The sequence below is a fragment of the Pelmatolapia mariae genome, linkage group LG20, assembly GCF_036321145.2.
Source record: "Pelmatolapia mariae isolate MD_Pm_ZW linkage group LG20, Pm_UMD_F_2, whole genome shotgun sequence".
Lineage (NCBI taxonomy): Eukaryota > Metazoa > Chordata > Actinopteri > Cichliformes > Cichlidae > Pelmatolapia > Pelmatolapia mariae.
The window spans coordinates 15651614-15666104 of record NC_086244.1 but is presented as its reverse complement, the minus strand read 5'-3'; the positions used below and the strand labels follow the sequence as shown (position 1 = coordinate 15666104).

The 14491-nt window shown below is 42.9% G+C and overlaps 2 protein-coding genes across 5 annotated transcripts; one reads left to right on the top strand and one right to left on the bottom strand.

Moving 5' to 3' along the window:
- Nucleotides 1-36: 36 nt before the first annotated feature.
- On the top strand, nt 37-1876 carry LOC134619203 (sperm-associated antigen 16 protein). Its single transcript, XM_063464976.1, has 3 exons — nt 37-951; nt 1053-1157; nt 1229-1876. The coding sequence occupies exons 1-3, from the start codon at nt 37-39 to the stop codon at nt 1874-1876; spliced, it is 1668 nt and encodes a 555-aa protein (XP_063321046.1).
- A 90-nt stretch (nt 1877-1966) lies between these two features.
- Nucleotides 1967-13887, bottom strand: lg20h18orf54 (linkage group 20 C18orf54 homolog). 4 transcript variants are annotated; one of them, XM_063465345.1, is made up of 16 exons: nt 13780-13887; nt 13139-13271; nt 11795-11930; nt 10917-11076; nt 10639-10806; nt 10123-10222; nt 9972-10032; nt 9719-9896; nt 9296-9387; nt 8943-9051; nt 7851-7943; nt 7596-7650; nt 7454-7505; nt 6491-6652; nt 6291-6364; nt 1967-3831 (listed from the first exon to the last, which is right to left on the bottom strand). In XM_063465345.1, exons 3-16 carry the CDS (start codon nt 11927-11929, stop codon nt 3675-3677), a joined length of 1596 nt encoding a protein of 531 aa, XP_063321415.1. In that variant the 5' UTR covers nt 11930; nt 13139-13271; nt 13780-13887; the 3' UTR covers nt 1967-3674. The 4 variants fall into 4 exon arrangements, with proteins under 4 accessions (XP_063321415.1, XP_063321414.1, XP_063321418.1 ...); XM_063465344.1 differs by lacking the exon at nt 13139-13271; XM_063465348.1 differs by lacking the exons at nt 13139-13271; nt 13780-13887 and adding an exon at nt 12591-12722.
- Between the last annotated feature and the right edge of the window lie 604 nt (nt 13888-14491).

The following is a 14491-nucleotide window of genomic DNA, read 5'->3' as shown; positions in this document are numbered from 1 at the left end:
CGCGTAAACAATAAGCTCCGAGGCGAAGGGGAGAAAATGTCAGACAGAAGACGAGAAGGAGCGGAGGAAGAGGAGGAGATGAGCAGTGCTGAGGAGGAGAAGTCTGAGGAGGCTCTCTCCTCCTCAGCAGCTCCCAAGAGAAATTCTGAACCGCCACAAGCGCAAACTCTGTCTAACATCCCCGAGGCGGTGGACGACTTCCTGAGGAACTTCTTGCGCAGAGCCGGCCTGACGCGGACTCTGAGCCGCTTCGAAGTGGAGTGGTACGGCTCGGCGCTCAGGCGCCTCACAGACACCCTGAAGACTGTAGCCACGGCGGCCCCGGGGGTCTACTTCATCCCCGATGCTCTCACACACCGACGCCTCCTCCAGAGCGAGCTGGAGGCGGTGCGCGCAGAGACGGAGCTGCTCAGGGAGGAGGTGCTGGGTGCAGGAGCGAGCCTGGTGAGGATACAGAGGGAGCGGGACTTTCACCGGCTGCAGCACCAGCGAGTCTCCGAGGACAAAAGGAGGCTCACAGAGGACTTCAAACACCTGAAGAAACATCTGCAGTCGTACGACCCCGTGCTCAGGCAGCTGGAGGAGAAATACCAAACAGCTGTCAGGCAGAAGATGCTCCTCAGCTTTCACAGAGAGAGACTGCAAAGCAGCACAGACCCTACACCAGCGCAGGTGAAGGAGGAGAGGAGGAAGGAGAAACCACAAGCAAAGACCACTGCACACCTGAAGGACTCGGAGTTCCCCCCCTGCAGTGGGCTCCCAAGGGCCTACCTGGAACAAATGAACTCTCACACAGGGAAAAGCTTCGCATCTTTCAGCCTCGCATGCTCTATAAGAGCGCACCAGCAGCCAATCAGCTGCATCGACCTGCATCCAAGAAAACTGATCCTTGTCTCGGCCAGTGACGACAGCACCTGGAGATTGTGGGTTCTCCCAGAAGATAGAGAAAAGGTGAGAGGAGGTGAAAGCTCTAAGAGGTGGGGAGGTGACATGTGAGGGTCACTCTGATTGGATGATGCACTGACGTGTGATGTCACTTGCTGTGTTGCCAGGTGGGTGAGATGCTGCTGACCGGTGAGGGTCACTCTGATTGGCTGTCCGGTTGTAGCTTTCACCCTGATGGATCAAAATTAGCGACAACCAGCGGAGACACGACAGTAAGTTGGTCCTGATGACATCACAGAATAAACCCACCTCATTGGTTACAGATGTGTACTTCTTCCTGCAGGTGCGGCTCTGGGACTTCTCTCGTGGCTGCTGTGTACTGATGCTCTCTGGCCATGCCCAGCCCACCTGGGCATGCTCCTTTCACTCATGTGGTCACTTCCTGGCCTCCTGCTCCGCTGACAGAACCGCCAAGCTGTGGGACCTGAACAGCCAGCGCTGTCGCCTCACACTGCGCCAACACACCGCCTCCGTCAACAGCGTCTGCTTCCTACCTTCCTCCAACCTCCTCCTCACCTGCTCCGCTGACAAAACCCTCGCCCTGTGGGATGCCAGGCTAGGTGTCTGCACCACCACCTTTCTCGGACATTATCACCCCTGCAACCATGCTGCCTTCAGCTCAGCGACCAGCATGGTGGCCTCCTGTGACTCTTCCGGCATCGTCAACACGTGGGACACGAGAAAACCCACATCGCCGATGGCCGCTGGAGACACTGGGCCGCTTAGTGCCAACCAAGTGGCGTTCAACCACTCAGGGAAGATGCTGGCGGTTGCCAGCAGCGACGGTTTGGTGAAACTGGTGGAGGTAGACTCTGGCAGTGTGAGCAGCCTGGAGGGCCACAGGGACAGTGTGCAGAGTGTGACCTTTGACCACAAGGGGGAGACTGTGATCTCGGCAGGGAGTGATGGGAGGGTTAACATCTGGTCGTAACATAAGATTTCTGATTGAGTAGTGATTGATATCTGAGATTAACGTGAACTTTTAGTTGTATTAATCAAAGAAGTGACACCATGGAGGTCGTAAACCAAAACATGTTTTAATGAGAGCTGTGCAAAGCCAAGCCAAGCAGCCAGAAGCACACATTAAACATTTAACATCAGGTGTCTTCTTCACCCGGAGGTGAATAAAAATACTTCCTGCATCAGAGGGTTAAAGTTCCTCTGTGCCAGTATGAGTCCTGTCATCCTGAGGATGGAGGTGGAGGAAACACCATATGGTTTCATGTCTTTGATGTTTGAAAAGTGAAACTGATGCAGTACTATGAACCTGCATTCTTTCTAATGACCCAGCAGGGGGCAACTCCTCTGATCAATAAATAAAGTCTGATGGGAAAATTGCCTTACTCCTGCTCTGACCTTTGCGTCTTTCCTGATGGTTTCGTCCTTTAGTTGAGAAAAGTGACATTTTTTTATATGATAATTTTCTAAATGATCATCCCCTGGTTTTACTGTCAGATTCAAAAATTATTTTTTTTTTTGTATTATGTACATTTTCTGTCTGTTATGGCTGTATTGAGTGTGCATGTGAGGACGGATGACTCACAGCTGCAGAACAAATGTACTTATGGTAACCTGAACCTGAAGATGTATGAAGAACAACTCTGAGTGAAATGGTCTTTATCTGACTTACAAATACAATCAATTGAATGTTATCAGAGTATCATTTAGCATGTATATATATAGAGAGAGTAAGTCTCATGTGACAGTCTTCATTTATGCTTTTTTTCCCAGCTCTTCTTCTGTCTGCTAACAGTTTTTGAGTTTCCATTTGGATGGATCTACAAATTGGCATCCTTTTTTTTAAAAGCCATATCTGACAATTGTAATTTTTATTCAGTTACGACACACATTTACCGTGTCACAAACTTTTTTCCCCCCTCAACAAAAAAAAACCAACTCAAGCAAAAGAGACAAAAACCAACTGCTTCTTTTTTTGTTAGTTTCTATCATATTCGACAAAATCAGCAAAGGTTGTTAATTTTGGTGACTTTTAACGTTCCCTGATAAAAAATGCTGTGCAGTCCCAGATAAAGATAGACATCTGAACACCCTGGTTCCCCCAACCCATGGCTCAATACTTCAATTTTCAATCCGCGAGTCTTGAGTCTTCAGAAATTCAGAAAATCGGACTGGATTGTCACAGTAGTACACGTTGTGCTTCCACATGTACATCTTTTCTACAGCGAAGGCAATTTATTGTAGTTTTACCTGCAAGGAACTGAAAAGAACCTGCTGCTGTTAGCTATCACTGACAACAGCACTGATGATCTTTCTTCCCTCTGGCTGAACACTGCCCGGTAACCTCTTCATTTCCAACAGGAATGAGTGTGTAAATCTTTATGGCACCAACAGTCTGTCTACAAACAGAATGAAACCCATCAATACAAAACGGTCTGTGCACCAACAAGCATCAAGCCCATCCATCCATACTGTTGCATTCACAAACCACTGAGACACATTCAAAATATAAAAGATGTGGCATGTTTTTCTCGTCTCGGAGTCTGTCCTTCACGTTTTCTTCTCTTCTTTTAAATTATCGCTGTGTTCTGACTCTTCCTCAGAGTCTGAGAAAGAGAACAGTCCAGGAAACTTCCTGACTCTAAAGGTTTAGGGTATAGTTTAAACTGGGTTGTATTAGTGTTTAAAAAATTGCACTTTCTTATAAAAAATACACAAACACAGTGCAGATACTATTGAGGCTTTTGGCACAGCGAGCTTCCGTTGAATGTTCAGTTTCTGGAGGGTTCCTGCTGAGAACAGACCAGTCTGTCGACTGATGAGGACGAGTAGCGCCCCTCGTCGTCGTCCTTCTCTTCCTCTGTCCCTCTGTGTTTCTGTCTGGGTTCTTCCACCAGCATCTTCAGGCGGTTCAGATGATGCAGAGCTCTGAGGAGGAAAAACATGCATGCTTTACTCACCCTAAACTGGAGTCAAACTGATGTACATACTGTGGTGGTGGATGAAGATGCGTTTAATGTCACGCAAGTTTTTGAAATCTTGTTTTTGAACTATTGGGCTTAGAAGAATAGGGTGAGGATGAGGAAGAGGAGAAGGACATGGATGAGAGGAGACCCTATGAGAATGAAAGTGCAGGTGTGTTCTCTATGGATGAGGACTCTGTTTCTCGGGACTGTGAGCCACCACCACCTCAGCTTTCTGAATGCCAACATGAGAACTGAGGGCTCTGAAGGACACCGGATGAGTTGTCAGTCACTAACTTACATCCTGTTTTATGATCCTTCTTTTACTTCAAATGTAATAATCACTAGGGCTGTTCGATATAACGATATATATCGGGTGACGATATAAAAATGTCTATTGTTCCATATTACGCTATCGTTTGTTTCGTAGTGTGGCAAAATATAATGTTTACAGCAATATTTTTTCATCGTTTTGATGGTCATTGTAGTGGTTATATTAATTTGTTAAAGTTCTCTCTTTCTCTTATATTTAATATGACCACACTACGGACGGACAAGCGAATGTTTTTACGCGTTGTCGTTAGCAACCACGACGGTAAAACAATGCCGTGGCTTCGCCGTCCGCTTGTTTGTTTTGCATATTAACCTTTCTCAATAAAGCTCAAGATCCTGTTGAGACTTTTCAAAATAAACTAAATCCCGTGAAAGAGTATGCAGTGTTTACAGATGCTAAGCAAAAAAGAGGCGTTAGGTGCTAAAAAATAAACCTTAGACTCAAACGTTAGAACAGGCTTTTCCCCGCAGCACGCCGTGTAATAAATATTCACAAAGAAAACGGCGGCCGTTACAACTTATGTCTAAAAATGTATAGCTTTATGCATCGGCTAAAAGTCATAACTCCAGGTACACGACGCCCAGCTGAAAACACTTCATGCAAGTCGAGCTGCCCGAGATTCACAGAATTTACAGAAAATTTTAAATTTTTGTGATTTATATCGTTATCGGGATGATAGATGTCTTATATCAGGATATGAGATTTTGGTCATATCGCACAGCCCTAATAATCACATTTGACTCAGTAAGACTTTAAACTAGCAACAGAGACCATAAACTCATCGTGAAAGTGTTTACTAATGCTGGGCATACACGGTGCGATTTTTGGCTCATTTTGAGACGATTTTTCAGTCGTGCGACCGTTTTGGGGATCGGCCCGAGTTTCACCTTCATCGTGTGTCGTGCATCGTGTAGTATACGTGGGGTAACGAGAAGCGATTAACACCTCACGACCAGCTCCCAAATAATCAATCGCTTGGTCGTAAGAAAATCAAACCTGTTTGAAATCCTGTCGACCGTCGTGAGGGTGTCACCGCAGCCTCTCACACTGCGCACGCGCAAACACAGAAATGAAAGTGAAAAGACAGAGTAGCACAGCAGTGCAGCGTGTGATCTGGACACAAGCAATGGGGGCACAACTTGTAGACCTTTGGCAAGTTCATCCGAGCCTTTTCGATGTGGCCTCACAAAATTATCACGACCACAACAACCATGAAAATAATTGGATGGACACTGCTGCTCAATCACAGCTGCCTGATCAATGTTTTTCATTAGCAATTCTGCAAAGTTGACGGTGGCGGTGTGCATGTCTGTGTGAGTAAAAGACAGGGAGAGTGAGCGACAGATTTTCTGTTATAACCTTCATATTATGGACGCACAGTGTGAGCACTCAGGTTGCATCAGAGCATCGGGCCATATAGTGTGAGACCCTGCATCATGACCTACGAACTTCTAACCCCTAAGCGAGTCAGTCGTGCAGTTTGAGCAGAAGCTGAATAACGCAACTGAAAAAAATCGCACAGTGTATGCCCAGCTTAAGGTAACAGGTCAAGTAAGATGTTGGGTCACTTTCTCATAGACTTCTACAGACTCTGACTTGTTTCAACAGACATAGATGTTGCCCCCTGCTGGCCATCAGAAAAAAGCAGGATTCACACCCAGAAGCTGACTCTGTCTTTTATCTAAAATCTAAAAGTAGAACAAAAGGACTTATCTTGGAGTTTTCAAAAATACATTTTAATTTATTATTATTATTATTAGTAGTAGTAGTAGTATTGCTTTGCATCACCAGTGGTTATTCGGCCCATATTCACTATGAGTTACTAAATGTCACTGAGTTTCTAGTTGCTGGCTGCCACATCATTGCTAGTTGCTTCCTGTGTGGACCCCCCTTTACCTTACAAGACAGGATGGCATTTGATTTCTTGACATAGTTTCTAGTGACTTTTTGAGTAAAATAATGCTTTTAATTTTTGCCTGAAGCAAAAGTGGTGTCTTTGATGCAGTTGTCTTTAAACTGTAAGCACAGGTTATCAGTCCAGTCTCCACATTCTTTCTAAAGGGACAAATAACTTGATTGGAGTCAGTTACCTCTCTAGTGATGGTCTACCAGGAAAACTCTGAAGCTCTTGCAGCTCCTGCAGCTCTGCGTTACCAACAGACCACTGCAACACAAACAGACTCTTAATAATCTAAATCTTGATCCTTAAACGTTAAACTCAGACACAGGTTTGCATTTTATTATCCACTTTTTCTAAAGATCTGTATCAAGCCTGCCTGGCTCCTTGTACCTGTGTTGCTGATGTCAGCAGCCACTCTGAGAGAGTCAGAGCTGCTGGTGGCTGTTGTTGTCGCTGAAGCTCCGCCTCCACAGCCTGCAGTCTGAACAGCATCTGTTTCAGAGCCTCCACCGGACCAGGCTGCTTCCAGATGCTGTTTTCATGACTCAAATCCTGGGAGAGCACAAACAAGAGGGGAATATTACAAACAACACCAGCTTCAGAAACAACTGTTTTGCCAGTAGATGTAGAGAAGGCCTTCAACTGAGTTGAATAGCTCTCATTTGTTCAGCCTTAGGAAAAAAACCTGACAACGTGGGCTGATCTGGTTTGTAAAAACCCAATAGGCTATCACAAACCTTCTGCAACACATGTATGATCACACCAGCAAATCTACTGAATAACAGTGGGACACAATGAGCACAAGCTAATACTGTATACAGATTATGTGATACTTGTTTATTATAAAATTACACAAGTTAGTTCAAGTTATTACAATAAAACCGAAGCAATCAACACAACTACTTTTTACATGAGAAGGGCCACAACTTCTGAAATATTACAGTTTAATTTGGTAGAAAAATTCACATATTTAGAGACACAAATTGTGCCAATGATGGAATATGTATGAATAAGTTCTCATAGTTATGTGACAAAAATATTTACAACCCATCCAAAACAGAAGTTCAGAATTTACTTTATAAGACCCCCAGTGCTAAATGTATATTTAATAGGTAAATTATTATGTTTAAAAAGAAAAAACAAATATTGCCTAAAAAGCCTTTAAATTCAGCCAGTCTAATGTGAATACAAAGAAAAGCTACTGTAGTGAGTCAAAGAGGCTCACTGCAGTAGGAGGCCTTGTCCACTGACCTGAAAGCTTAATGTGTCTCACATCTGGGCATCACTCAGGAGGCGAGAATAAATGAAAATCACACAATTAGCTGACATTGTAGAACATGACAGTAAACCTACCTCTGCTCCCCTGTCAGTCAGCTCCTCTGTGCAGCCTCCTGCTGCTGAGTCTCTGCAGGATTAAAATGCCACCACATATATGAGTCTGTGTGGAGTTGCAGCAGATCATAACACACCAGAAGTGTAAATGAGTCTTACTCACAGAGGACAGTGTGAGGGAGAATGGTGCAGCAGCTCCTCAGTTTTCACAGGACTCACTGACAACAACAGAAACAAAGAACTGATCGGATACCTGCTTCATTTCCAGCGTGTTGGTAATAAGTTAAAGTCTGCTTAAACAGTCACAACGAGAACCAGACACAGCTGTGCTTTAAAAAACAACAACAACAAAAACTTTGGTATAAGTGTTATTCAGTGTAAAAGACTTCCTGCTCCTTTGAATGAATCCCGGTTTTACCTGGATCTGCAGGACTCTCTGCTTGTCCAGAACTCCGAGACAGAGAGTTTAACACCTGGTCCGCCTTCTGGATCAGAGACTCGATCCTGTTGTCTGACAGGTGGGAACACACATCAGAAACAAGTTTAGCAAAAAACAAACAAAAACAACAACAAAAAAGAGAAAAGTTTAAAAGAGTGAAAGGTTGTCATAGGAGGTGTGGTTGAAAGGGGAAAAATAAGAAAATAAGACTATATGAATTGAATTTGGCCAGTCTCATGTTCAAGAGGATCTTCTCTTGTACCTCTCGACCACTTTCAGTACAGCTGCTAGTTTTAGATCTCTGTTTAGTCCCAAGTTCCAGAATTGAGTCAGTCCCCAACAGTTCTCTGAACTGGACATCTGAACCCTGTTTGTGCTGCTGGAGTCTTTTGGAGCATCTAATATGGCTGCTGTGCAGTTAATTATATGAACAGATTGTCTAAGAAGATTGGGGTCTAGTGAAGGTGAGTGAAGGATTGTATTTGGGTGTTACTTGGCACTAATTAGCAGCCATCTCTGTCAGTGTGATGCACTCATACAGTGCTGATATCTGAAATGTGGTGACTTCAGGAGCAATAACACCTTCAGAATACAGAATCCAAAACCAGTTAGTGATGTCATTGTGATTATGGCCTTCCGTGATATGCAATCAATGAGTAAAGAATGAGTAAACAATATTCAACAGTGCAATAATCTGATGTAATGTATTTTTTTCGACGACTCTAGGATTAGTTTGTTTTTCAGAGCTGAGTATTGTCTGTTATTAGTCCATCTATCCATCAGCCCAAGCAAAGAAGCCCAGTCATTTTAACTCTTTACTTTACATGATTTTAAACTTTTTAATGACCTGCAGGAACCCTGTTTTGCCTCTGTGATGGTCACTGGGTCTCTTTTGTGCGTCAAAGCAGTAAACCTTTAACTGTACTTTAACTTTAATTTATATTTTCTGAAAGTCACACGAATAGAGATCTGAAAGTTATGTTTGTGGTGATTTACAGAGAACAATTCTGGACCTATTTTGTTAACACCTCGAATTTTTAACATTACATACTCAAACACTTGTGTTTTTACCTTGGTACATGTTCATCACAACATCTGAGCTCTTCCTCTCTGTAGTGAGCAAAGAAATCTGTTCAGCAAACTGAAGCCTCAGGTCTCTGAGTGCCTGCTGGCTGCCAACCTAAGCACACACAGAGAAAAGCTATTACTTCATCAACTGACTGATGAAGCTCTTTTTCTGCCTTTGGGACACACATGTGACAGAATGTGGTTTATTTAGAGCACTTGACCACATCATAAGGCGTTCTTTAACACACAAAGAGTCCAGAGGAAAGCACAGTGACACAGAAGCTCTACAGTCTTCATGAACAATGAGAGCAGCAGGACCATAAAACTGACAGTTGCGCTGCAGCTGCTTCTCTCACCTCTGCAGGTGTCTGGTCAGGATCTTCATCTTTCTCCAGGTCTGCTACCCAGGATGGAGCTCTGGTTCTGGGAGCTCCAGGTGGAAGAACGTCTGGAAAAAACAAACATGACCCTTTCAAATAAACAGAACATAGTCATAGTTTAATGGTGAAATTACTTCCCTGGGATAGACTCCACCCACCCAGTCCTTTACAATAGCTCAATATCAAATTCAACATTTCCCCTCACTAGATCAGTTTTACTGACCTCCAAGAAAAGCTCATATTTATGACTCTACATACTGATGGGCTGCTTAATATAAAATAATAAAGAATGACCTATTAATAGATTTATCTTTAACATTAATAATCACAATCTGTTAAATGATGATGAAATACTATGACATCTTGGAAGGTTTGTGCATATGTAGTCGAGGAAGCTACCGTGGTTGTCCCACAGATCTGACTGTGCAGGCGGCTCGCTGAGGTCACACCCCTGGAGCCAGGCTGGGTACTTCAGGTCGGGCACACTGGTGATTCCCGAACAGTCCAAGTCAGCCTTGTTACTGGTGAACCAGTGAGGGAGGTGGAGCGACGAGGATGCCGGGGCCTGCTCTGATCTCTGAAAAGGGGAAGCAACTGTGTTTATGACAGTGCTACAGTCTCAGAATAATCCAGAAAAGGCAGTGAGGGTCACCTTAAAACTGCTGATGTGAGCACCTGGTTTAAACGTGGCGGCCCTCGGCCTGTCTCTGCACCTAGAGAGGAGGGGAAAGTAATAACCTGTGACTCAGATCGACCAGGAAATATGCCTGGTCGATCTGAACGAGAAAGGAAGCAGTTCAAACCTGGAGTTCCTGGAAGTCGTGGGTGGAAGAGAGTGATGGTGGAGGAGTCTACAGGTAGATGAGGGGCAGGGCTGGGAGGCTGCAGGCCGGGACAGGAAGTCTGGACCAGCAGAGGAGAGGAGTGAGGCAAAGTCATCACTTCTGTTATTACTGAATCATCTATGGATTATTTAACGTTGATTATAGAGTCTGAGCTGCAGAAGTGATGCGTTTAAAAGCAGATGCCAGGATGTTTTTTAGGTAAAAGTGGTGCGTTTAATGACGTGGATGAAGACAACATTGTAGATGTTTTTAATGAACTGGTATAAGAGCAGATTCTTGACTGTCACATTTAAAAACTTCAGACTGAGAAAAATGGTGAGGGATGCATTTACTTCCAGCTCCACATTTTCAGTCTTGGACTCTACTAAATCACAGATCTCTCCTCTTACTGACATCATACAGATCAAAGACAACTAAAAAATGTACAACTACGTGTTTAAGAGTTTAAAGGTTGAGTATGACATGTATAAAAACCTTGGATGAAGGCGGTGGTGTGGGTGACGGGCATCGAGCCGTCAAAAGGGACGGACAGCAGTTCATCTGTTGTCATGGAGTGTCTGTCCCAATTAACGCGGTGATGGAGGGGGCTCACGGGGAGGTTCAGGAAGTCTAACTCTCTCTCGGTCAAACGCTCCCTAAGAACTGAAACAAAAAGAGAAAAATATCACTCAGATAACATAAAACCACAGAACACATAAAAAGCACCAAGATATATCAACGTTGTAAGATACCTGATCCTGAGCAGGACCTACCATCTTTGTTTCTGAGCGTGCCCACTCTGTGCCTGCATGGAGTGGAGGGTAGGCTCTGCGGCAGAACCAGCTTTCCAGTCAACGACGAGTCGCGGTTCTGACGACTCCTCTCAAAGTCTTTGATGTAAGCGTCCAGAGCTGCCGAAGCCGAGTCATACTCCTGCAATCAGACAGTAGTGTAGGCTTCCTGTTTTAAAATCCTCATCACTAAAGTTTTTGATAAGAAAAGAACAATAAATTTCTGATTTTTTAAAAATGTTTTCCCTCTCATATAAATGTTTGAGTTTTTTCTCAAAAAACTGTTTTTCTATGTTTCTTTCTCATACATTTGACACTTTTTTCTTTTACATTTCCAGTTTCTTCCAATAGTATTCAAAGATAAATTTGCTTTGCAGAAAAACTGCTTTTCCTGCAAATTTGCAGATTTTTTTTGTGAATTTACCAATTTTTTCACACTTATTTCTTCTAATAAATTTGCTACTTCTTTCATTAGTTTTACATTTTTTGTCTCAGACATTCCACGTTTTTTTTTTACTTGTAACCTTTTTTCTGCTGTGTTTTGTGATTTTACCATTTTTCCCCTTCTCATATATCTCTCATACACCTCTCACACACTTCCTCATAAACTTCACATGAATTTACCCTTTTCTTTTAAAACAAATTCACATTTTTTTTTTTAATTTACCAGTTTTTCCTCAGTGTTTTACTGGAAAATGAAACAATTTTAAACTCTGTCACAATCAAAAAGAGAACATCATCATTTGTCAGGAGAGAAGCTCTCCTGATAAGACCCAGAACAGAACCCAGAGACAGATAAAATAACAAAGGGAGATTTCCTCATTCTGTCCATTCCTGCTGTGGAAAGTAATCCCACCCACCCTGTCTTTGTATCTGAAGCTGGTGTCGTGTTGAGGAGGCAGCAGGCTGCTCCTCAGGTAACCTGAACTGGACAGTAGGGAGGTCACCGTGGACTCTGGTGACAGAGAGTGGCCCAACGGACCGCTGTACTCCATGCTGTCAAAAAACAAGAAGAGTACATTTTAAATCGCTAAACTTCGAGGGAATAATGGTTAAAATGTTTACAGTGGTGTTAAAACTGTTATCAGCATTTGTTTATTCACAGCTGACATGCCCAATCAGAGCCATGCCAGCTGTGATTTAAACCTTCCACAGGTAGGCGTGGAGCTACCTGTGCAAAAGCAGCTGTTTGAGACGTTAGAAAGCTAACCGCCTTGCAGAGTATGTTTCAGGTTGTTGTCAGTGATAGCTTTGCCGGTTTTCGCTTTAAACAGTAAAGGGCTTTCTTTAGACTGTGCTAAAAATCTGGCGTTTGTTTGCTAGCTTGCCTTTAGCCGAGCTCTGAGCTATGCAGCAAAAAAACCCCCCAAAAAAACCAAACAAACAGAAAACCGAACAAAAAATAAACTAAACAGACCGTTACATGGCAGATTTAAACGCCATAAGTACAGCAACAGTTTAGTGTTTATACAGGGTTTATAACGTGATACACAAATGTTTCTGGCTCAGCGTACTCACAAATATTGCAAAAGCTTTCTCACTGATGTTAAAGTTCAACTTAGCAGCGCTGCTAGGGTGTAAACGGAAATCTGAACCAGGCACTTCCTCAAACTTCCTGAATCTTTATCAAATAAAAAAAAAATAAAACACTCATACTTCTACTCCCAAATGCCTCCTTTTCACTGTACTCCGTGCCCAACCCTTTTGCGTACACTGACGCTTACAAATTCAAAGGATCCCGGGTAAAGCTAGCTCACAGTTAGCCGGAGCCACTTCCGGCAGACGCTGCCACCAAACTCCGTTAAAAGAATCTGGTCATTAATAATAATCATAGTATCGGTACACACATGCTTCATATATAAGTACGGTTTACACAGTTAAGGTGTGTTATGATCTTAAGAAAGTTTCGGCGTCTGTTACAGACAGATTAATATGTTTAACTACCGCCATCAGTGGCTTATCGTGATGCAGAAACATGGTATACATGAGTGAAAGAGCAAATAAAGTTTACATTATATTAGAACGCATAATCGTTTGTGTGTGTAAGGTATGCCGAATTTAAAGATGAACTCCGCTGAGTTATGAAAACGTTAAAGTCCATGTGAATGCCCCAAAAAAGGAGAAAAAAACTTGTCTTGTTTTATTTCTAAAATTCAATTGTAAGCAATTATTGCACTGACGACAGTATAATGATTTGGTATCACCGGAATTATTATTATTTCCCTTCTTCCGTCTTTGAGTGCGCCACAGTGTCTGAGGAGGTGGGAGTGAGAGCAGGGAAAGGAGAGGAGAAACTATGGAGACTGGAAAAACAGCAGTCAAGACTCCCACACAGAGCTGAAATGAAGGGGGAAAATTATATAAAGTTTAATGTTGGGATTAAATTATTAAATTGAGATAATTGTGATAATCTAACCCCCCCCCCCCCGCGCACACACACACACACACACACACACACACACACACACACACACACACACACAAGAGTTGAAAAGACAATATTAACACGACACAACAAGAGTAATACAAAAAAAACTAATAAAGCTTTCGAATATCACTGGTAGCAGGACTTAATTCCTTCAGATAACTTATTAATGTAATGTTAATTTACTGGACTAATTAAAGTACACCTAGCATATAACCATTTTGAAAACATCAAGCCCATTTTTTGTTAAAAATCTATTTTGTTGAAATTCACCAATTTATTTATTTATTTGTGTATTTATTTCGGGGGGCGCCATTAATTTATACTAAAAGGCTGCATATTTAACACCCTGTTTGTTCCTGTGATAACTTCATAAGCAGAAGGGCACGTCTTCCTTTTCATCACTACTGGTTTACTTACATTGTAAAAAACGTTTTTACAAAAAATCCGCTTTCATTTCTTTCCCAGAGAGAGCTGTAGGTTAGCCATGTTGGGACGACCAAGTATTTTTCCGGGGTTCCTGTCTCTGCTGCAGGCCCCTTTAACCCAGAGTTTGTGACGTCAGTGAGCCAGGAGGTGTGGGGATGTTGAATAACACAGAAAGAGGGATCACTTCCCCTCAAACTGCAGGCACCAGAAAGCACCAGCATAACACGTCGACACACACTTACTTGTTATCGCATAGACGAAAATATAAGGCCATCTGGGAAATAAAAAAAAAAAAAAACACAACAAAAACCAAAACAAGTGTAAGCAGGGGTATTTTCCTCTTAAAAGGAGTTCTTCCTCCCTAATTGTTTCCAAATACCGCTCATCAGGAATCATCTGATTATTGATAATTTTTGCTTGGAGTATTTCCCAAACAATCCGGGTTGGTGCCAGAACACGTGGATAGGGTAGATAACCAACTTTTTTGCCTCTCAGTGGACCAAGCAGAGCAAAGCAATTTTACAATTGCTTTGCTACTTCACAGAAAAAAGAGGACAGAGGACACAGAGTAGAGAACGGAGCGATAGGATGGGATAACTGTAAAGTCTGAAAAGCACAGTGTGTTTGCAGTGACACTTTTCATAGTTTTTAACACTCACCGCATGCCTGCCCCTCTCTCTGCTCGACCATAAAACAGTTTCAG